At 36.5% G+C, this 24,102-nt stretch overlaps 1 protein-coding gene across 5 annotated transcripts; it reads right to left on the bottom strand.

Moving 5' to 3' along the window:
* Window positions 1–650: 650 nt before the first annotated feature.
* Window positions 651–23,726, bottom strand: Yeti (yeti). 5 transcript variants are annotated; one of them, XM_083144136.1, is made up of 7 exons: window positions 23,611–23,726; window positions 22,818–22,894; window positions 16,720–16,840; window positions 13,319–13,431; window positions 9,883–10,036; window positions 7,543–7,824; window positions 651–1,546 (listed from the first exon to the last, which is right to left on the bottom strand). In XM_083144136.1, exons 2-7 carry the CDS (start codon window positions 22,888–22,890, stop codon window positions 1,453–1,455), a joined length of 837 nt encoding a protein of 278 aa, XP_083000262.1. In that variant the 5' UTR covers window positions 22,891–22,894; window positions 23,611–23,726; the 3' UTR covers window positions 651–1,452. The 5 variants fall into 5 exon arrangements, with proteins under 5 accessions (XP_083000262.1, XP_083000264.1, XP_083000266.1 ...); XM_083144138.1 differs by lacking the exon at window positions 23,611–23,726 and adding an exon at window positions 23,493–23,556; XM_083144140.1 differs by lacking the exon at window positions 23,611–23,726 and adding an exon at window positions 23,406–23,426.
* Window positions 23,727–24,102: the final 376 nt, after the last annotated feature.

Here is a 24,102-nt window from a genome sequence, read left to right as displayed (position 1 = left end):
CGTGTCGGAGAGGAAAATATTTTCTTCTCTTGGAAAGTCTAGATTCTTAGCTTTGAAATTTCAACTTTAACATTTTAAACTTGTTAGGAAATGGTGCTCACGTATGGACTAGTGTTTGTGTGCAACGCTGGCCATCAGCTGCTGCTAACTTGTTCCGACCCAGACACTTATGGGTCGGCGATAGTGTTTTGTCCGCATGGTGCATGTGTAGACGAGTGGCAAGGTGTTGTAAGTATGTCTACTGCAATATATTAAATTCTATGTCATAACATGTTTCAGTGTTCTGATTTTTGATTTCTGATTCCTCCTTGTAGTAATAATTTTGGCATGAACTTGGCTCGTAAATGAAGACCAATGTATAAGGAACCTGTGCATCCTTATCCATTGGCCGAACTCTTGGACCGTCGACATGCTGTATAATCCCGTGTCTTAATTATTTTGGTACATTTATTCCTTTTACATAAGTGAACATCCATGCTTAATTAATGTAAGCCCAGATTCGAACCTAATCACTTTTTATTTTCTAATATAACTTTACCTCTTGACTTAGGAAGGAAAAGGGAATGTGGGAGTGCCTGCTGGTCAGGTGCATCATCGGGCACCTTTCCAAGGAAGACCAAAGGTTTCAAACAAATAAAATAAAACACACAGGCTGTTCCTTTTACTTTATGGCATGCTACAAAAATTCTGTAACACTTTGACCATGGGTACATACAAATTATAACCTTTGAATTAATTCATGCAATGTTTGATCAACAGTCACTGTTTAATGCAAGCACAAAAAGCAGTCCCTCACATTATCAGCACAGAAACTAAATTTAGTATGAATCAATTTGCCTACATTACTTCACTTCATATAAACTACAAAAAGTTATGTTCTCAGTCAACTGCTAATACTGAATAAAACGGTATAGCAAAATCAAATTTGCACAAAAGCAATGTCTTGGGATGGATGGACACACTGGTCCTGTCGTTTCAACAACCATACACAAAATTTGTTAAATAAGAATGTAACATCGGTCAAGAACGTGGTTAAATTTTAACCTACACTTGATACATAATTAAACTACATGATACCAGGAATGTAACCATCACGAAGCACCTACACTATCACTTGATACAAGAACAGATGGACGAAAGGTCTCTGCAGCCCATGGTACGATGTAATCTGCAAGATTCTGAGGTAGGACACGTGGAAGTACCACCACAAAATGTTCTAACGGGAATTCCTGCATCGACATTTACCATTCTGAAATCGCAGACTCCCGGAGAGAAGCTCAGCTGCGTAGAGGTTGAACAAATGTAAAAGCACTTGTTGCAAAATTATAAATAGAGCATGCCAAATGATATTAAACATATATTCTTATCTTGTGACGTCTGCTTTCTCCGCTAACATCTTACATGCAGAATGGGGTGCACATTTTGCTCCAAGAGCCTCTGAGGCCTCGATGCTCATCTGTTACTCCGCCGGGAAGTGCGGAAATTCCTTTCTATCTCAAACTGGCGGAGATCGGTCCTTTGAAGGAAATCCTGTCTTTCCAGGTACCTAAAAATAGAATGGGCATTGCACTCAATGCTAACATTTTGCACAATTGAATAAGAGATATTGGACAACGTTTAATTGTATTTTTTCTTGTGAGGAGAGGCATGCATATTTTGTTTTTGACAAAAACCCAAACTGTGAAATAACACATTGTAATGTTAAATTTTCATGTTTCTGAAAGGTGTGATGTGCATTTTCCTTCTGTTTTGTCACATAATGATGCAAAATGTGAAATAGACTCAAATTTAGAGTTTATTTACCAATGCAACACCTTCTGAAGTCTGAATTATCCTGCGAGTTATGCAAATCATGGAAAATTGATTAAATCTGCTGTCAATATTTGAGAAGCAAAAATGGACTCCTTTGTACAGGAATAAACTTAATACTCTGGTAACTACATAAATATGCTATTAGAAGGGATATGTTTATCTTGTGTAATAAGTGCTGTTTTTAAATCAAATTTAGGATTACTGTATATCACAGTTTTAAAACAAAAATGTCACTTTGCATACTACCTTTCATCAGATTTTTCACAGCTTTAATACCAAAATTTTAATTTGACAATCAAATCCCGACGTTTTTCAGGGGCCCGTAAATAAAAACGTAAAATGTAAAAAGCAGGAAAGCATAAGGAAGGGGTGAAACTCAAGTGTCGGTAAGAAATTACTACACAATCAACTTTTTATGGGGTATATTGTATGAAAAATTAACAGGAAGGAAGTATGATAATCAAGTTCTAAGGTCAAAAGCAAGATGTGCTGTTAAAATCATTGACGAATTAGCGGGACCCACTTTCGAGGGTAGGGACGGTTGATGAATGCCTCTAACTGCTGCCTATTAGGTTCAGTTTATGCATCTGATCGTGCGAGATCTCCGTTCACTCTGTAAGCATCTGATCGTGTGAGATCTCCGTTCACTCTGTAAACTGGTAATTACTTGTTATTTTTAGAAGTCCTGGGTGGTAATGATTTATAGCTGAACGCCAAGCATCTTTATAAACTGTAATCATAGTGGCCTGAAGACGTGCACAATGGTTCAGATTCCACTTTCCACTTCCGATCAGCCCAACAGCATGAAGTGAACAAAACCAGCTTTGTCAAACATACACATTTTTAGACGTCGCAATAAATTATCAGTGACGAACGCAGGATTTTCAAAAAGGGGAATGGGGTTACGTCAGAGGCATCTCGTGAACGAATGTTGTGCATGCTGCGCATACGTCAATTGTGGGAAAAAGGACAGCTTGCTCTGTGACAAATGACATTAATGAGCATTTCTACATTTCTTCATATAGAAGTATTTATTTTACACGAGAGCACTCAACTATGCTTATATTACATTTCTTGGATCGGAAGTGAAAGAAAGTAAGGATCACTGCTTGAAGTTCTCCAATGTTGTCATGTCAATGCTTCAGACATATGAGCAAGATTTCCGATGCGGGGCATTAAAAAATGAGAAAGGGGCTGAATCCTTCAATTACTGCATACCGCATAGCTCTGAACTGCGGTAGTAATGAGCTCATGTTGGGGAAGATGGGAGTATTTTTTTCACTTGCATTACGCTATGTTTGTTGAATGCGCGTATTCAGATTGTAGAGCAACAGCGTAATTTTAGACGCCAGAGGAAAGTCTTTTCACCTATATGTTAATTGGTTAAGTTGTCTCGTGTAAGAGTGCTCACTTCCACAGGAGCAAGAAAATTAGGGCAGAAATACTTGGTGGCACTTTTCAGTAATTACAAGACTAGTGATTAGGGATGGGCGATATCGAAAATTTGATAATGCGATGATATATCGTCAAGAAAATATCGTCATAGACGATACTATATTTTTTCTGTATCGTGACGTCGGCGATATATTGTCTCCACGATATATATTGCTGACATGATATATATCGCTAAAATATTGTGACAATATATCGCCAAATATTGTGATGATATATCGCCAAAATATCATGACGATATATTGCCGACACAATATATATCACCAAAATATCGTGACGATATATCGCCAGCACAATATATATATATATTGCTAAAGTATCATGATATATCACCAAAATATCATGATTATATATCGCTAAAATATCGTGATGATATATCGCTGACATGATATATATAGGCAAAATATCGTGACAATATATAACCAGCACAATATACCAGGCTGTCCCAGAAGTCCTGCACCATCAGCAATCAGCACACTGAGCTCCAAGAGGTGAAGTTTGCGAGGGTAGGTGGCGCCACCCGTAAAAGGCTGTTGGCAGGCATAGAGGACAGGTTCGTGGGATCGCACAGCATGTGGGCACGCACAGCATGTGTAGCGAGTGTTCCCGTGAAGTTAAAGTAGGCACGATGAGTGAGGACCAAATTGCACTTCGTGCAGTGCTACGTTTTTTATGAGAAAAACGACTAACAGCAAAAGAGGCATCGGAGGAAATTTGTCGTGTGGAGAACGAAGTGGTGAATCGATCGACAACTTCCCGTTGGTTTAAAAAAATCGCTTAACGTGATCTATGCCTCGTGGACAAGGCCTGCACGGGGTGACTTCCAATGGACATTAACGAGTCTCTGCAGGATGCTGTGAATGCTACACCACAATCCAGAACACGTGTGTTAGCAAGACTAGTTAGGGCATCCAAATCGACAGTAAACCGTCGCTTGCTTGACATGGATTACACCAGTAAACAGCTCCGACAAAGTCCGCACGAGCTGACAGAGGTGCAGGCCCAGCGCAGACTTGCAATTTGCCAGACCCTGATACACGTAAACAGTGGGTGAAAAGAAGACAGGAGGCCATCGCCCATGTGAAACAGGACAGATTTGGGAAAAAGCTCATGCTGAGGAGTGTGTGGTGGAATATTGACGGGATTGTCCATTATGAGTTTGTTCCAGAAGGTCATGTTGTAACAGGTAAACTGTATTCTGAACAATTACGCCAAGTGTATGCCATTCTGAACGGGAAATATCCAGCATTAGCGAGGAGGAAGAGGTTACTGCTGCAAAATGACAATGCTCCCAGTCACCGGTCTCGAAGAGTGACCAACACACTAGCTGAGCTTGACGTATTTTAGTTGTTCCCTCATCCCGCCTATAGCCCGGACGTTGCACCATCGGATTTCGGTTTGTTTCGCTCTCTCTCACATTTCCTGTGTGGTCGGCACTTCAATTCATATGAGGTAAATTCTGCCTGTTGTGAGTTTTTCAATTCTAAACCTGCCACCTGGTATCGCCATCAGATTGAACTGTTGTCAAAGAGATGGGTGAAGGTAATTGAACATGGAGGCCTGTACTTTGCTGAATAAAGTCTGTCTTTGTTTCTGATATTCTGTGTTTCATTTTCACCCTTGTATGATGCAGGACTTCTGGGACAGCCTGGTATATATAGATAAATATTGTGACGATATATCACCAATATGTCATATCATCTAGTTGATATCGCCTGGATAATATTTTTTCAATAAAAGCGATATACATCGTCTGGATGATATATCGCCCAGCACTACTAGTAATGATACCATAGGGGGCATGACAAAGCAAACTACTACCCTGCAAATGAGAAAAAGGTGAAGGTAAAGTTTCCCACGCACTTTGCACCATGCCGTGACGCATACTGGATGTGGGAGATAGTGTGATCAGCACCATGCTCCGGCCTCCTTTAACCCACATATTCTTCAATTTTTATTTTTTTTGGCCAATTTGAAGGTGATGTGATCAGCACCACGCTTGGGCAGCCCCCATGCTCTTTTGGCCCAAATAAGCATCTTAATGACATTTAGATGTGCACTAAATTTGGCTGTTGATTTGACACAAATATTTTTCATTTTTTCAGTGAGTAAAATATCGCCCTATCTGCCCATAGAAAAAAAATGATCACTTTAGCTTGTGTGTTTTCAGCTTCATTGTGATAGTGATAACCAAATGATATAGCGTTCCTTTGTGAAAAAAAACTTCAGATTAAAAATAATCGAACAACATCCAATCATATTGCCTAAGGAATCTAAACGAATTTCCATTGAAGAAAAGTGCAGTTGTTATCCGGTATGGCAAATCCTTAATTTTTTACATTTTCAACGTTGCAAACAAGAAGAAAGGAAAAGTTTTTACAAACAAGTTCTCGTCAACTATGAAGAATTCAGTAAATGTGTGGTCACAGAAGCGAATGGTGATAAGTGTCTCGTAAATTTTCCACTTGCGTTTTTGTGGAGGGGAAGGGTGAACGAAGACACCTCAGTCACACACATTCTGTCCAAACTCTAGGGAAGGCAGCATTTAGAGAGAATCGGTTTGGCAACAGTGCGCTTGTTGTCTGAACCTACGGCTGCAGGATCGGCCCATTTCGTCTTCACAGGGAATGCTTCCTGTCCCTCAAGGGAGGTATGACAAATGCAAGTTGTACCATGCTATGGCATGATCAATGTTTTGACAAGCAATAATAATACTAAATACACTAGAACCATTCTAGATGCCACGCCAAAAGTAACAATGCAATTAAATTCTCTAAGCAGCCGTGACAAGTTATAATCAGGGAATTGATTTATATATAGTAAAATATATGTAAATACATATTTAGTTATTTTCATCAAAATATGGAGTTAAATATGAACTTCAAATTGTAAAAATTTACTTTTTTAATAATATAAGACACTATACAAGCTACATAAAATAGAGTAGCGAGGGTGGGGTTAGCAATGGGCTGCTCCACTTGGAACACTCTTCCAACGTTCCAAAATAAGGTTTGTAACAATCAGGAGCCCTCATTCTCTATTGTTGACAACAAAAACAGGAATTTCAAGTATTTTAAAAAAGCAAAAGCAAACATTTGGGAGGTGTAATTTTGAGAAAAAATATATTATTGTTTGAATGACAAAAAACTTGTAATTAACGCAATTGGAGGGGATAAAAATGGTCGCAACATCATTTGTTTGTTTAATGTCGTTTTGGACTTTGTCAGTTATTAGCAAGAAATTCACCCAACTGTTTTGATCACACGAGCACATGTAGTTATTACACAAGTATGGAGTATATGATGAGAAATGTTCTGAAATATGAGCCAAAAACTAATATATGTACAAATATGGAAAATAAAACTGGAATTTTTTGAGTCTACATGTCATGATGTGCAAAGATAATTAAAAATATAACTGATTTCAGCCTCACACCCATCTTGAGACACACTTTTACTAAGCGTGTGAGCCTCGAAAGGTTCGGGGATCGAACCTGGAGCTCTTTAGATGAAAGTAATTATTCTTCAATCGGGGGTTAGCGGTAGCCCGTAAGCTCTCGCTTGGCTGCATCTGCTAACTGCAGGAGGTACCTGAATAAACTTAAATTTACAGAATCCTTTATAAAATGGCAACTTTCTAGATTTGGGTTACTATGACCTTAAGTCTGCATTGGCAAAGGATGGCATTAGAAAAGTATATTACCTGTCTCTCTTTAGAAGCGTGGACCGAAGGATTTCTAAAGTAACTCTCACTCGCTTGCTGAAGTTCGCCTCTTAAATTGTCACTCAGCTTCGCTGCACTCCACTTCCAAACAAGTTTCTAGAAGTCTGCATCCAGCCTCAATCTCCTTCAAAATCAAACTCACTCTCCTCTCTCCAAAACTTAAAACCCCCTTTTCTTAGTCCCGAACCACTCTCCTGTTCTCTTCAAACCCCAAGACCAACTCCCCTGTCCCCCTTTAGCCAGATCCAACTATGCATTCCTCCTCATCAAAACTCCTCCCCTTTTTCTCTCTCATCAATTTTCCTTTGCAAATATTGGCGAATGCTTTTCGCTGAGCTGGCGCTGAAGTTAACACTTTCCTATACTTCCTGCCAGGCTGCCTTGCTAAACGTAACTCGAAAATGAAAATGAGTGATACGTAACGCACCTAAATATGTATTTACATATGAACCCGTACCCTGGTTACAATTGTTCAGCTGCTGTGAAAAGGTTACACCACACCCAGCAAGAATCAGACATTTTGATACAAAGTGATGAGATGCACAATCCTCTTACCCATCCTTCCCCTTGTTGAAGGTCTGGATCTCCTCCTCGATGCCTTCCTCCTTCTTGAAGCTGCTCCAGTCCAGCTTCGACTTCTCCAGAGTGCTCAGCTTAGCCTTCTTCCCCAGCTGCCCCAGAACGCTGCTCAGACCTCCACCACGGCCCCTCCCTCGACCAGGCCCTGGAGCTGCTCCCCTCCCGAGGGGCACGGGAGAGCCTCCGTCGGCAGACTCCTTTTCCAGGGGCAGGCTCTTCTTGGCTTCCTCAGACTCCGCATCCACTTCTTTCGTCACTCTGTTCCAAAATAAGATTCAAGGAATACTTTCACCGAGTATATACCATATCACCGTTTGTCATGCACAATTCTCTGTATATGCTAGGTTGACTAAGTTTTCACTAACATTTCTTAATAAAAATATTGACATCAACAATTTACATGTTGAAGGAATGAGCTACTGATACAGTCGTGTCAGAATGTATCAACTGAAATTGATGTCCTGATACTTTCCAGAATTTCCATCTTCTGCAGGGCCTACAAAATGGAATGTGACATTTTAACATGCTCGATGCCACTTAAAAATTGCATACTTTTGTCAGGGGCCGATTAAGTTTAAGTAATTTTGCTTTTTTGAAGCATAAAATGGATTGATTTGTACAAAATACATTGTAAATTTGCAATTTTCATGTAAATTTTACAATGACTCACATGTCCGTCACCGGCATAAAGTATGAATTTTTGTTGCTGTGTGCCGCATGACGTGCAAATGCATTTATTTTCGCACATCATGCGATACTTTCACAACGTTCTCCTTTTCTTTACTTTGCATGTTCCTCCTAATAAGACAAATTATTATATTACAATGTAATAGTGTTATTATTATACACATGCACACATATTACATGCATACATACATATTTATTATATAACACAGTATAATATATTAAAATGGCTATATTGATGCATAGTTGGTTCAATACTTTTGTTACATTTTGATTTAGTTTATTTTACTTTGCTATTCTGCTACTTTTGACTAATCGTGAAGATGAGGATGAATGATAACGAACGCTCACAAACACCCATGTCCAGGCTGGGATTCGAACCTAGGACCCCTAGCATCATGCTGTGCTAACCACTCTGCCAAGGCGGCCAGCAATACTTTATTAGATATTGATAACATGACAGAATCACTTGTAAAAACAATGTTACATTTATAGGTTTGCTTGTGAAAGTCCAATGACAAATTTGGAAGTTCCCATCCATTTGCTTCACTTGTGGTAAAGAGCAAAACAAGTCAATGCAAAGTCCCGGCTCTCCTGGATATTCCAAACAACAGAATGCAGTTATTTTCTCTATTGATGCAGGAAATAAAAATTGTAATTTTTCAGACAAGCAATGTTACCAAGCATAATAATAATAATAAAAATCTTTCCTGTCAAACGATGCCTTTCTCCCCCTTTTATACCGCTATTTAGGGGAGAAGGCGCGAACTTTAGTATTCTTTTCAAAGAATGGACATTTCTCAAGAGAATGAAACATGTTTCATGTTCTTGGGTGAATAATAAGTCAATTTTTTTTTTTAACGAAAAATAGGTAATTTGCATCTTTGGAGGAAAATTGTCATAACTCTGGCACTATGGGAGCAATCTACTTCGGATAAGTTTTGTTTTGCAGCTAAAACATCAGAGCATGCAAGCGTGTACAATTCAGAATGCCGGACCCAGGAAGGGGTTTTTTGGGGGCATGACCCCCGAATTTCAATGGGAAAAAACAAAAATCTGGAGTTTGCCCCCTCTTCTCCTGCTATTTTGGGGAGAAGGTGTAAACCTTACTGTAAAATTATCACATCGGTTCAAAGTGGTATATGCTCAGCCCCAGATGAGATGAAGTAATTAGTACTCTGTTGCTATTGGCCCAGGTAACCATATAATTAAAATTGCTGATAATTTTAACAATCTGATGTTTCTATAACTTATTGCAAATTTCTTCTCCTTGGTCATTATTATGTTTATTTGTTTGGGTTATCTTATGCCACCCCCACACCCCCTACACCTTCATGGTGTGGTGCTATGCACAGGGGAACACTTTACCTTTTTTTATCTTATGCCACTTTTGGGGGTGGGTGATGAACAGCTCAAGTGGATGAATTGCACATCTGGATTCTGTTTATATTGTTATCAATAAAAAAAATATACTGGCCATCACTGTAATATAGGGAATAGAACGAAAATGAAGTGGACCAACACAGGGAAATGGTTTAAGAAAATATAACCACACAGAGATAAAAAAATCCAAAAGTGAAGCCCAACTTGTCAAAATATGAGAAATTCAGTTGAGTCTAGTGAATAAATTACCTAACTTCCTCCCCTGCAAATTCAAACACTTTGGTGATGGTCACCTTCTGCTCCTTCTTTTCAGGGGTCTCCTGCTTCGACAACCTTCCCAGGCTTCCGTTGGTGGCTGCAGGAGCCTTCGTGGAAGATGCACTCCCCACGTCCTTCATAAAGTCTGCAACACAGGAAACAAAATGCATCAGAAACATACTTTACAAATTTGTCTTAATTGTTTTCAAGATCAAGCCTTATCATGGTGGTTTAATTTTTGTTGAAGTTTCAGCTGCCTTAGAGGAACATAAATTGAGAGTACTTGAAAATAAGATCCTTAGGAAAATATTTGGACCTAAGAGGGATGAGGAGACAGGTGAGTGGAGAAGGTTACATAATTTAGAACTACATAATTTGTATTCATGTCCAGATATTTTTAGAATGATTAAATCAAGAAGACTTAGGTGGGCAGGCCATGTGGCACGAATGGGAGAGGAAAGAGGAGTTTACAGGATTCTTGTTGGGAAACCTGATGGTAAGAGACCTGTAGGAAGGCCAAGACGAAGATGGAGGGGCAACGTTGAGATGGACCTACAGGAAATCGGTAGGGATGGAAAAGAGTATATAGATATTGCTCAAGATAGGGACAGATGGAAGGCCTGTGTTGCTGCAGCCATGAACCTTCGGGTTTAAGAAGGCTAGAGAGTTAGTTAGTCTGCCTTAGAGTTATGAATTTTGACCTTTTATTCTTATGCTTGTTGCATAGAAATTATTGAGGAGTCCCTCTTTTTCACATGACTGTCATGTTACTAGGCAATTTCCCTCTATGACATGGCCAGGTTATTAAGCAATACATAAGAGAATCTCTAATATACGCATTGCATGACAGGGTCAGATATTATACATATATTATTATTAACTTACATTTTGCGAGTATCGAGGTAATTCCTGTGATGTTTCGGGATGCAACTGCTCCCTTCCTCAGGCTGCCCACGTTCAGGTTATGTGTAAATCATAACCACGTCGAACTCTCCATAGGTACAGGATATAGGATTGGTAAAAGGTGTATGGTTAAAAGACATTAAAAATCTAAAACCCAACTTTTGTTTTAACATTCCAAGGAGCAGTTTCTAATTGGGAAAACGGCATGGTAGTTTGACGTGCACCTGTAATGGGTTTTAGATTTTTATTGTATTTTAATTAAAAAAATCTTTTACCAATCCTATATACTGAACCTATGGAGAGTTCAACGTGGTTATGATTTATACACAACCTAAACAAGGGCAGCCTGAGGAAGGGAGCAGTTGCATCCCGAAACGTCGCAGGAGTTACCTTGATACTCGCAAAACGTAAGTTAATAATATATATTAAACTTGTGAGTAATTCACACAACTTTCATCATGAATGAAGGTCAGATATACACAGGTGTACAACCCAATCTCCTTAAGCTACGTTTAGGTGGGTGACAATTAATTGATAGTATATACTATCTTTAACATGATACATTGTTGATTATCAGACACTGACCAAAATAGATGTCGGTTGACTTTATACGATGTTACATTTAGTTGAATAATATTATTGATGAACATGCAGCATTTATCCAGAATTTGATTTTTCTGCGTCTGTTATTCGCAGTGTTTTGTAGTTTGGAGGCCATTTATGCATATTGTTGCACCATGTTGCCACACTACACAATCATACGTAAGCATTGATCTTATTAATAAATTGAACAATGTAATTTGCTTTTTAATCGTCAGTGTTGAGTTTTCCAAAGTTGATAAAATTCTCTGATTCTTGCATTTCCTTTGTAGACAGTATCTCTTAGATGTTCCCTGAATGTTAAACCTTGTAGCAACTAATAAACTCCAGGTAGCAAAGTCTAACATATTATTGAAGGATTGATTTAGTTTATTTTACTTCGCATTTTGTGCCTCTTGGGTAATTTGCGAAGATGGGGATGAGTGATGAAATGATTAAATTGATAAATGGACATTCACAAACAACCAAGCCCGAGCGGGATTCGAACCCGGGACCCTTGGCATCGCAGCACGTGCTAACCACTGGGCCACAGGGTCCGGCACTAACATATTATTTGCAATATGTTTACCAACTTAACTGATCAAACTATGTACGAGCAAAAACTGACCAATAGCGTAGTGATAAATTAAGAATTATGTTACCTGTCTCCAAATAGCCCTTCCAACATTAACAGTCATGATAATATTTCCTTTCAAAATAATAATTATGAGAACATCATGTAATTTACTATAAAGTGTGCCACAATGCTATACATTATCTGCAATCACAGATAGCTAATAACTCCAGGAACAGGTCAAGGTTTGTGACCAACATTTGTTCAGTTTTTACTGTTTTGCATTTTTGAACAAAATAATGTTATTTTCTTCACCAGTGTTTGTCATATGTTTGGTTTTTGAGAAATCATTGTATTCCCCAAGTTATAGTAACAAAAACAAGCACACAAAATTCCAGGAATGAACAAAAAAAAAAAAAAAAACTGACTTCCACTAATTTTACTGATCCAACCCTAAAATAATGATGCTTAAATTAAAAGGTACGCATCCAACAAGCAAGATGAAATCCTCTAAACAAACATGTGCACCCCTACAAGAAAATAAGGGATTTGGGCTCAAACCTCATCAGGTATGGATGTGTTGTGACATGAATACTTCAACATAGTCTCCACCTTTTGTGTAGGATGACTGAAAGGTCTACAAGCAGAGATCATGAAATCGTTTTCCAAGGCACCCAATGAGCGACATCCTCATTTTACAAGGAACTCAAGTACAGAAAAAAACTACAATTCAATAAAGGAGAGGAACCAACACATCCCAACTTCACATGCACATGCATTGGTGCTCCTACTCTTGGACCATTAACAGAAACATGAAATGTGAAACAACAATAATGTTTATCTTTTATGTTTCTGTAAGGCGTGAGGTGCATTTTCCTACCACATATTGTAGTGAAATAATGCGAAATCAACTCAAATTCAAAAATTTTGAATTAGCCTGAGAGTTATGCAAATCATGGAAAATTTATTAATTCTGCTGTAAATATTTGAGAAGCAAAAATTGACTCTCTTAAACAGGAATAAACTTAATTCTTCCAACAACTACAGAAATGTGGCACTAGAAGAGAAAGTAAATGTTGTGTAATAAGTGTATATTTTAAATCAAATATCAGGTTTTATTCACCTTTTTAACACAGCTTTTGATTCTAAAATTTCCTGTTTTTGTACCGAAAACTTGATATTTTATTTGCCATAAATATGTGGCTCTAGCCATTGCCTATGAAAATTAGGCAAAATCGTCCTGTCATGAAACAACAACCAACTTTTTTCTATCTGCTATTATCACTGACCCCCACCATGTGAATCATGGACAAAACACAATCAAGTACAAACAAAAAAGTTACTGCTGTATCAAGAGGAATTAGTAGCAACCTGCCCAAAGAGAATCGGCCTTCTTCTTCTCATCCTCTTCATTCGCTTCTTTCATCACCTCCTTGCTTTCTTCTTCCGCTTCTTTGTTTGCCACAGATGCTTTGTGACGTTTCCTTAAAAAGACATATGAACAAATGTTAAAATACTTGAGCAACGTCTCCCTGTGCCTATACAATGGTGCCTCGCATAAAAAACAATCCATTCAAGGACAGTATTTGTTACGTAGGGCACTATTTCCCACAGGTTGCTACAGGAATAATTTTAATCAGTTCCAGAGCCTGGTCCAAAATTGCGAAAGTCATAAAAAATTTCAGGGAATATCAAAAACACCATCAATGTTAGAAATGCTAGGAATTAACTAATTTATAGCTTATAGAAAATAGAGTATGTATAATGTAGTTTTTAAAAATACTAAACAGCAAACCAATGTTTAGTGACATACAAAACAGGGGTCAAAAGATTAAAATTACTGATCCAGATGATCCATGATGAAATTCAAGTATAATTCCTGGTTTTCAAGGCTAACTTTCCAAATTCAAGCTTACAAGTAGAGTTTTTTTTTTGTCTATTCTACCTTACGTATTACAGTCTCTGACCACAACACATATACACACACAAATATATTAACAATACAAAAGGGTCTGTATGATTCCAACATATCCAAAAATTATAATTCAATTCAATTAAATGATATACCGTATTTACGCATGTATAATGCGCATCCTGGTTTTTCATGGGGACAATTGACAACTAATATATCTTGTATATAATGTGCAGTATAATCCAGGTTCAAGAAATGGCTTTCGTAGTTGTAGGTCGTAAAACTGTTGCTATGCAGATCAAAAGTGAATGACATCATTCCTATTCAATAATTACAGGCATGCATATTTAGTTTTTGACGAAAACACGAAACGTGAAATAACACATTGCAATGTCAATTTTCCATGTTTCTGAAAGGTGTGAGGGGCATGTTCCTACCCTCTTTTGTCATGAAATGATGCGAAATGAACTGCAAAATGCGAAATAGACTCTTAAACACGAAATTTGCCGTTTATATACCGATGCGACACTTTCTGAAGTCTGAAGTATACTGTGTTATGCAATTCACGGAAAATTGATTAATTCTGCTGTAAATATTTGAGAAGCAAAAAGGACCCCTTTATACAGGAAATTCTGGTAATGATTAAATGTGCTACTAAAAGGGATATGTTTAATTTGTGTAATTTTGCAGTTCTTAAATCAAATTTGGGATTATATTCACATTTTTAAAACCAAAATGTCATTTTATATGCTGCTTTTTCATCGCTATAACAGCGAAATTTCATTTCATTTACCACTTTTGAACCCGAAATTGACTATTCTTGTACCAAAATTTTGCTTTTTTATTTAACAAAAATATGTGCCTCTATCAATAAGTCACCTGTTGCTATGTGGACCAAGAGGAGAAGGTTTCTTCATTTTGTGATGAGCTTATTTCAATTGCATTGCACATTAGTGTCGCCATCTAGAATTCAAGCTTTACAATGCTATATAACATGATAGGATTCCATAAACATGAAAAATCAATGCAAGTGTCCCAAAATCCTGGAATGGCCCTGTACGGTTTCATGTTGGCTGTCTGAATTATTCCGTGCATAATACGCACCACAGTTTATGGGGGCAAAATTTTGAAAAAAGTGTGCATTATACATGAGTAAATACGGTATATATAATTTAAGATGAGGAGTTTACATTTGCCATTTCACATACTCACTCAAAATACATTCACAAACAGAAGTTGCAAATGTTAAGGATATACTAATTTACCAGAGATGGTTAAATTTACCTAATCAACTTTAAGATATCTTATCTTGCAATAATCTTCCCTCTGTCAGATAGATTGTTCTGCAAAGGACACTCACAAAGTAAATAGATTGAGAGAATACAGTTTTATTTTTTTTTTCCTCCATAAAAATAAAAGCTAAACTTTGAAAGCTTGCCTCAGGACATTCATAAACATGTGTAAATTCAATTAAATTTGGATTAATAGTACTTGCAATTTTTCACGTCAAAGAGGAAAAATTCATGCATAATCCCCTGGAATTCCCGATGAGTAGCCACCCTGTGATCACTTTATTCACATCCTATCAATAAAAAAACATTAAAAAAATGTAGTATCCATCATCCTCATAGCTAGTTATGTTGATATTTTTAGTACAAAATGAGAGCACTGTCTTACAGTATTTTATCGCACCCTGCTTTTTCAGCCAAAAAATTTGTTTATAACTTTTCATCACATAATTGTCGGATCAGAAAACGAACCAATGATAGCGGCGCAGAATCTTCAGACACAGAATATTAAATTTTCTAAGCTCAAACTTCTCAACAATGTAGCATGTTTTCTCAAGTATAAAATTTTAACTACAATGCACAAATCAGTACCAATGTGTTAAGTGTGCGAAGATTCTGTGGTAAAATACAGAATCTTCATAAAAATATTAATTTTCTGTCCAGTAGTTTTCAACCTGATTTCTTGCAGATAAAAATGAGCAACCTTCGCACATCGGTTGGTGCCCAGCAGCACGAAAATGTCGAACCATTTCGATATGTTAAATCCCAACTTTTGGATATTTCCGCAAAAATAAACTGGAGAATGAGGTCAATGCACCGCAAAAGGTTTAACCATAACTTCGAAGTTCTACTCGTTACCTGAATGTTTTTCAAGAAAATGTCAATTTGTGCAAAGCTTCATTAACAGCAGGTTCTTCAAACAAATGACTGTCTCGTTGACATCAGTAAAATGTTCTTTCACAATATTCATCATTGCAGAGGCTGTAAAAGCATAAGCTCCAATGCATCTGGCATATGCATGCCCGTAGATTGACCCTAGCTCATCCCCATAAACTTTCCAAACTACTTGCTACCAATATTCAACCTAAAGATCTTATTAAAAAAACATTAACAAATGAAAACCATCTAATTAAAAAAGTATCTTTGATAAGTCACTAACAGGTTCCATCCACAGGTGGTGGATAGATATAATGGAATGGTCCTCCTTTTAAAGGTTAGGGGCAACCCCCTCCCCCCCAAAACCAACTGGAAGAAACTTACTTTTCTAAACTCTATCAGAACACACTAATCGTCACAACACCACACATATTTTTTTTGTACTATCCTTCATTTTGAGACTGAAATTTATATGATTTTAAACCTTATAAAGTAGGCTACAACTTTCATTTAAAATAATATTTTTTAAAAGATTGTTTTGCATATTATGGCAAAACCACATATTAACAAAAGTCCAAACATTTCTTTAAGGCCATCTAATGAGAATAATAATAATAATTAAAAAAATTAGTATATGCTTATGACCACTATTTACGGAGACATAGGTAAGGGATACATAGTGTCACAACAATTACCTTTTCTTTTGTCCTTTTGTTTTTCCTCGCTTCTTTCCCTGTGTCTGAGGTTCCTCACTGTTCTCATCGTCCGCCCCTTCATCATCTCCTTCGGATTCTACTTCAGACACACTTTCCGCACCTTGAATTGCAATAAAAGCAGGCATAACACAATACATTACATGAAATATACGAACATTGAATAATCTGTGCTATAATCTGAAATATGATAATGTTAAAATTCGAAAACATTTTAGTAATTACATGAAAGAAATTTAGAAAATATTGTCAGCATCCTGTGAACAAACTGGAAAGAAACATGCTGCCCTTCACAAGCAATCTTACGATGGAGAAGAGAAGTATGCAACAAGGACACACAACAGGTACAGACATTGTGCGAATTAAGCTTCTTGCTTTGGGGAAAATATCAGTGGCATATTTGTAAATTGTCTTTGGATGGTAATTTTTTGGGGGGTATGCAAATTCGTATATGTTACCAAGCAGTACAAAAAAACTAAGGGGGATAAAAATAAATTTATTTTGCTGGGCATCCCCACCACGGTCCTGTTAACTTGCACACTGGGTACAGAGCTTGAAAATTCTTCTTACGTGATAATCATGGCAGTTTTATGGCAAGGAAGAACTAAAAAAATGTGGAATTTTCGCAAGAACTTTTGTCATAGCAAAACAATAAATTTCCAGCAGCACAATTATTGGGTAATTAATAATATTCTTCTCCATTTCTGTTGTTAATGTTGGAATTGCCATAGTATTGTGATTTTTCTTAAAAATTATGCTGAGAGTTCCTCTTAAAGAGTGAAAGGATTTGATCAAAGAACTTGAAAATATCTTTATTGATCGACACAAATTCATCACCCATGAGTATGTTTATTATCTTTATTTTTTAAAAAAATATGTAATTTGCATCAAAAAGGTGCATGGAATTTAAAATTTATGAATCAGCTGATGCAAAATGTAATGTGTTACTCATTAAATGTTTTACATACATATCAGCCCAGCCACATTATAATGCAACAGGAACTCTCTCAGATTCATTACATTTGCTTTCTTTTTTTTAATGCTTATATTGGAGATGCAGTTTTCAGATTTGAAACAAATTATAAGCTCTAGACCTGGTTCTGGACTCATTTGAAATTGAATCAAATGGATTGATTGACTCAATTAAAAGTGTCTGGTGCAATTGCACTTTAGGCAATTTTGCACCCTTCAATATATACGGGGAAATAACCCCTTATCTAAAATTCTTACTGAAAATGTTAAAACACAAGGGGTGTAAAAAGCCCCTTGGGAAAAAATTAAGTGCAAGATTGTACAGGGTTCAAGAAGAACACAACACATTAAAAAAGAAAAAATATACTAAAAGCTTCTTCACAGACAGTGGAAGAGACCAGCTCTTTTGAATCAAATGGTAAATCAGAAGTTTGTCAATGATGCAACATGGACATTACATTCTGCATGAGTAAGTACACATTTCATATGTATTTCACTAATTTTTTCACATGTCTAAGATTAAAAGAAAAATGTAACAAGTTTGATTGTTCATGTTACTCTACTAAAATCAAGCAAACTCCACGATTATGTATTTTTTTTTTAGGAATTTAAACTGTGTTATGTGCATGAAAAACAACCTGGTCTACTACACATATGTGTGCATTAGTTGTTGTGCTTATATAGGCATGCATTTATTATTTTCGTATGGGCGACAAGTGCTTTTGTTCTGCACATGTATGGAGTTGAAAAATTTTTGAGGTGTTCCAATATGAACTGGTGCTCGTAATATGTCACATGACGTAAGTATAAAGGAGTATTACATTTCTAAATGCTTTCATTGTTAGGTTAGTTAGGTTCGGTTTAGGGCTGTTAGCATTAAAGGTACTTGTTTACTATCCTTCGGACACATTTATTTATTTTTACAGAAGAAACTACTTATCGTAATAAGTTCCTGTAGCATTGTCGAACATCGGGAAGGTGTTTTGTGTGATGTGGGAATGTTTCATAGCTGAAATTCATGTTGTTCGTTGAAAATTAATTCTCCGAACGAGAATAGCTAGCTCCATGAACTATTGGCGCGTGGATAGGTTAGTTCTGTTAGGTTAGGAAACATAGTTAAAATTTGGTGTTGTGTTAGTACCAGGATCTAGAAATTGGAAATAATTGCGAACCATTGGCACTAGCCCCACGAACCATTGGAACGTGGTTAGGTTAGGAAACATAGTTCAAATTTCATCAAAACAACGTTGATACACCTTCAGGAATGTTCCGCGAAGCAGATACGTAAGTATGCATGTCAAAAATTGACGAAACGAAAAAATTAGAGGTGTCCGAAGGATAGTAAATTTTTACCGCATTAAAATTATGGCCCAAGTTCCTTTTGTTCTATCGCGATTTCATAATGCTACATTCACAATTTTTACATGGTTTGATTTATGTCTGTTAAAATATACTGCCGAGTTCTAGCAATTACTTACTGCGGGTTTCCTTGATACTGTTTTTTCACTTCCATATACTCATATACTTTGCAACCGCCATTTGCTTACTATCGTCTTGGTTACGAACTGTTTGCCTTTCTCTTCTTCACATGTGTGAGGTACAAAGCGGTTTCCAGTACCGGTTTATGAATTCTAGCCATTTGGGTTTTTTCCTATTGCACAACACTACAACAACTTTGCGTTCAGTCAGACTAGGATTGCCTACGTGGGAATGCTCCTTTCGTAGTTAGGTTTGGTATCCATAGTATTTCCTTCATACTCCTATTTGCAAAATTACTAATAATTTGATACGTTCAGTTGTATTACCTCAGATGTCGCTACTGCTGTTCTCAAGCACAAAACCTCTTCGAGCCTCCTGTGAACACTCAAGAAGAGGAAAACTGCTACCAGTTGTAGTCTGTGTTATGCAACAAGTTTATGAAACTGGGATTTTTGCGCAAGGTAATTCCAACATCTCATTTCACCTATACTTCGAAGTTTATCGAAATGAAAACTGTGATATTTACTTTCAGTATGGTTCCAAATTCCATTTACACTCTTTCCCAGCTTACGGACGCTTTTATACACAGAAAATAACTTTCTCATCGGAAGAAAACATGCTTGCGCAAGGTATTTTTTAAGTTTTTTTTTCACCATCAATAGCTACTTTTTTGAAATCCAAACATTGCTTATTACCTTAAGGATGGTTCAAATTTCGTTTGACAATCACTGCCAACATTCTATGATAATTTGTCTTTCTTCCAGAAAATTTTGAAAAAATCATAAAACAATCGGAACCGTTACCAAAATTACTTCTGTAAATATTTCCCTACATCTGACCTTGTAATTTCGGGTCTTTAGCACTTTCTGCTATTCTCACTGCCTGGTGACAGTAGTAGTCACACCCATTTTTAATTAAAAATAACTTGTTAGCAGTAACGTAAGTAATACTGCCAATGAATATAATAAAATACAATGTTATGGTATGATTCTGGTAATTACTTTTTGCTGGTGAAAATGGCTACATATGCTGTTCTCAGCACCTGGTGAAAGTAGTAGAAAGCAATTTTCTTTTTAAAAAATTAAATATTACACATTTATAACCAATTTTTTATACTTTTATCACTTCACTTATCACATAACAATGTATTACTTGAATAAGGCATGAGTTTACAATACCGGACCACTCTCCAATTTCTATAAAATTTCACCTACTTACTAATTTCGGTGTCCTGATGACGTATCTGTAGTTCATATTTGGCGGTCACTTGTTAATATTGTACATTTACGTGTAGAACTTGTAAAATAACCTTGCGATTTAACACGGTCATTGTCCATACACAGCAATTCGGAACCATCTTTCTTTCGCAATTCGTTAATGGTCTTCTTTTACGCACAACAATCTTGCTACCTTGAATACTGACGTCAGACGAGGAATGCCTACGAGGTTAGGTTAGGTTCCATTAGCATAAATACAAAGAAAAATTAATATTTTGGCTAAGAGAACTAGGGTGGGTGCAGGTAAATATGAGACACATTTTAAATCTTTTATTGGAACTTTGTCTAGAACTGGTTTATTGTAATGAAACCAAAGCTATACCAACACAATTCAGGTTATACTTCCATTTTTGTTGGCTTGTTATGATAATGTTCACCCAAAAGTCCAAAAAAAAAATGAAAAACACTGTCTCATTTTTAACCTCACAAAAGGTAAAATATGAGACACCATGAAGGTAAGAATGAGACATGCTTATATCTCAATAGCCATGCACTGTGGAACAGTAGGAATGAAATAATGAGACAGAGCATGAAAATATGAGTCACTTGGTATATATATATTTTTTTTGTAACGTGAAAACTGACAGAGTTATGGCTTCTAGAGTTAAAGCTCCAAGAAATCCTTAGAAATGAGAAGGCCTGTAGGAACATAAGGAGACATAATGAATGCTGTATCGGCCTATATGCTACACATTAAATAAAAAATGAATGAAATAGGCAAAGTAACATAGCCTAGCCTAAATTTTACAGTGTCAAGCAGTTATGTCTCGCCATAAACATAGAAATAAAGCAAACTAAAATTATGTAGCTACTACTGATAGGCCTAGTTCAGTACATAAACATATTAGGCTATGCCCAATGTTACTATTATTAAGAAAATATGAAATGTTAGGCATCCTCAGTAAGCTATCTTATTCATTAACACAAAAATTGAAAAAAATGAAAACATCAATTGTACAAAAAGTTTAGGCCTACAGGTCTTGCCATAAACTCAAAAACGAACATTCTATACTGGTATTAACATTTCAATACAGCTCATGAATACCTAAATAAACCAGGAAAATAGGTAATTCAAACATGGTACCAAACAATACGGTAACTCAAGAAACTGAAATACACGCTGGAAATTAACAAAACTAGGCTATGTTTCAAACACATCAATTGGCTGTGAGAATCGATATTTCACTCTGTCCCCAAAAAGCACAGTTTTTGGAACCTCCAAGTTGCCAATGATATCGGAAAGGCTTGTGACTAATATATCATTCTCGTCTACAAGAAAAGTGTCTTTTGTTCCTGAATGTCTCATTCCCATTATCTGGATATCGTTTTTATCAAAAACTTCTTGCACGATACACACGTGCCGAAATTCAGTACATTTTATTTTACCACCTCTGAAGCGAACGAATATGTAGTCACCACGTTGAAGGTTTTCTGTGCTTTCCACTGGACTTGATAGTCTATTTTACTTTCTTTATGTTAAGACATCTTTAACATAATTGTAAATACATAAAAGGAAAAGAAGAAGATAGGCGAGGTAAATATCTGCTGTCTCATTTTTATCTTCACGTGTCTAATTTTGTCACCTAAATTGAAAAGTGACATAACTCATGTCACAAAGACACTTTTTATGTTTTTTTTGCATTGATGTTACTCTAAAGTTAAACCTTCAATGAGTTATGGTTTCAATTTTGCTCCTAAAGTAATAGATGGCTGGGTACAGCGAAAGTTTGTCGTCGGAATTTGAAAGTTTTTTTGAAATAAAACAAGGAGTTTTAGCCAAGAATTTTTTTCCCAGTAAATGACTTATTTCAGAACACTGTAATATACATATAATGAAAGACAAGATCCTAGGCAACTTTTGATGATTTTTATTCAAAGTTTGAAACACTGCGTTAGTGCAATATTTCACTGTCTCATTTTTACCTTCATTTTCCCCTGTCTCATAATTACCTTCACCCACCCTATACGTTGTCTTGCCTAACATGAAAAAGCGTTCTCCCGTGATGTCAGAATACTATGTTGCTAAAGTGTTGTGTTATAATTGACACCCATTCGGAAAATAGCATGTTCCGTGGAGCTACTGTTCTTATAGTAGGGTTACGTTACATTAAGAAAACATAGTTTATTTCGATTTTTTCTCGATTTCCATACTCGACCGCCAATTATTACATGCAGATTCGTGATTAGGAGTTCACACTTAGTGAGTAGGCGAAATTTCATAGAAATTGGAGAGTGGTCAGGAATTGTAAACTTGTTCCCTTGAATAATTTGCAAATTAACATGTTTAACTATTCGATCTTTCTAAGAACACTATTTATCAAAATCTCGTCTAAAATTTTATCATACTCTTACCAGAAGGAACATAATCTGCATCACTGGAGTCACTGTCTGAGGGTAAGTCTGCTACATTCATCGCGTTCTGCATTTGCCTACAAAAGAATTTGCATAATTTATACTAATGTTGGTGCTTAATTTCCTTTAACATCCAGTTTTAATTAGAAATTCTACTTAAGCTTTGCACTTGAAAAACGTATGAGGGATGTATTTTATTAACATTTAAAAAGGAGCGAATACGTTATTCATGTTATTGAAAACACTGTGGTGTTGAAGTGTGTAACTGTATTCTTAAGGATACAGATAAACTAGTATTTGTATTATTTCCCTTATACTATAATGTTACCGTATTATTTTTATAATGTGAAATGTTTATATTATCCGTATATGTTAATACAGATGATGAAATACCAGTCTCCTTACCAGGTGCTGACCTCGTGCTTTCCTTGAATACACTTAAATATGAAAATCAAGTTTCACTGTACACAAAAGAGTACATGATTTTAACAAAAGTATTACAATCACAGATCATTGACAGGATCCTGTGTACAATAATATTTACACCTTTCGGTTACTGTAGTCCTCATTCAACGTTAGCCTACTTACTTGCATGTGGTGTGGTGACAAACCGCAATTTGGTAAATTAAAAATATAGTGCTGTGCTTGTACTTCAAATAATCAATGCATACTTACTTCTCCACACTTATATGTGTATAACATACTAACGAAAGTTTTTATCAAATATACTGGGAGAATTTTACTAACTAATTATTTTCAAAGAAAGGAACGAATATCGTTCTAAAACACCTACCTGTGCAGATTACTGCGTTGCGCACGCTGCCGGAAGTTAAAAGATCATTCCTACCCTATGTTTCTGCCTTTCATACAGCATTATGAAGTTTGCTGAGATTAGCATGGTGGAAGTGGTGTGATTGTGCCTGTGTATTAAACATTTAAGCGTGCAAGTGTACGAATATACAAGAATATAATTTTTAAGTGATACAGGTGACTTTTAATTCATACAAGTGTTAAATTGTATACATAATAGGCCGTAAAGGTCTTATCATCGATAATCAGAATGGAAGACTCAAATTATTTTCATGCAGCTTCGTCTTTTCATTCTGAAAACACTGGGTGCGTTCCGAAAGTCTTAACGAAACGAACGCATTCAACGAAAATAACTGGGCTCGTGAATCTGGTGAAACCAGTTATTTTACGGACTTATGGGACACTCTAGGCGAAAGCGCAGGCGCAGCGTTTTGTTAAGAGAAAGTTTCCGCATGGCGTCAGCGGAAGGAATGTC

The sequence above is a fragment of the Lepisma saccharinum genome, chromosome 22 (genome assembly GCF_977018435.1).
Source record: "Lepisma saccharinum chromosome 22, izLepSacc3.1, whole genome shotgun sequence".
In the NCBI taxonomy this organism is placed as follows: domain Eukaryota; kingdom Metazoa; phylum Arthropoda; class Insecta; order Zygentoma; family Lepismatidae; genus Lepisma; species Lepisma saccharinum.
Note: the sequence above shows the minus strand (reverse complement) of the source record. Positions and strands in the feature narration are given on the sequence as shown.

What these genes read in the sequence shown, in the direction of transcription:
- Yeti (XM_083144136.1), bottom strand. Translation starts at nt 22,890, where the DNA reads ATGCAGAACGCGATGAATGTAGCAGACTTACCCTCAGACAGTGACTCC. An exon ending in ACAAAAGGACAAAAGAAAAG is followed by an intron (nt 13,432 to 16,719) that starts GTAATTGTTGTG and finishes TGTCTTTTTAAG; the next exon opens with GAAACGTCACAAAGCATCTG. An exon ending in TTTGCAGGGGAGGAAGTTAG is followed by an intron (nt 7,825 to 9,882) that starts GTAATTTATTCA and finishes ATTTTGGAACAG; the next exon opens with AGTGACGAAAGAAGTGGATG.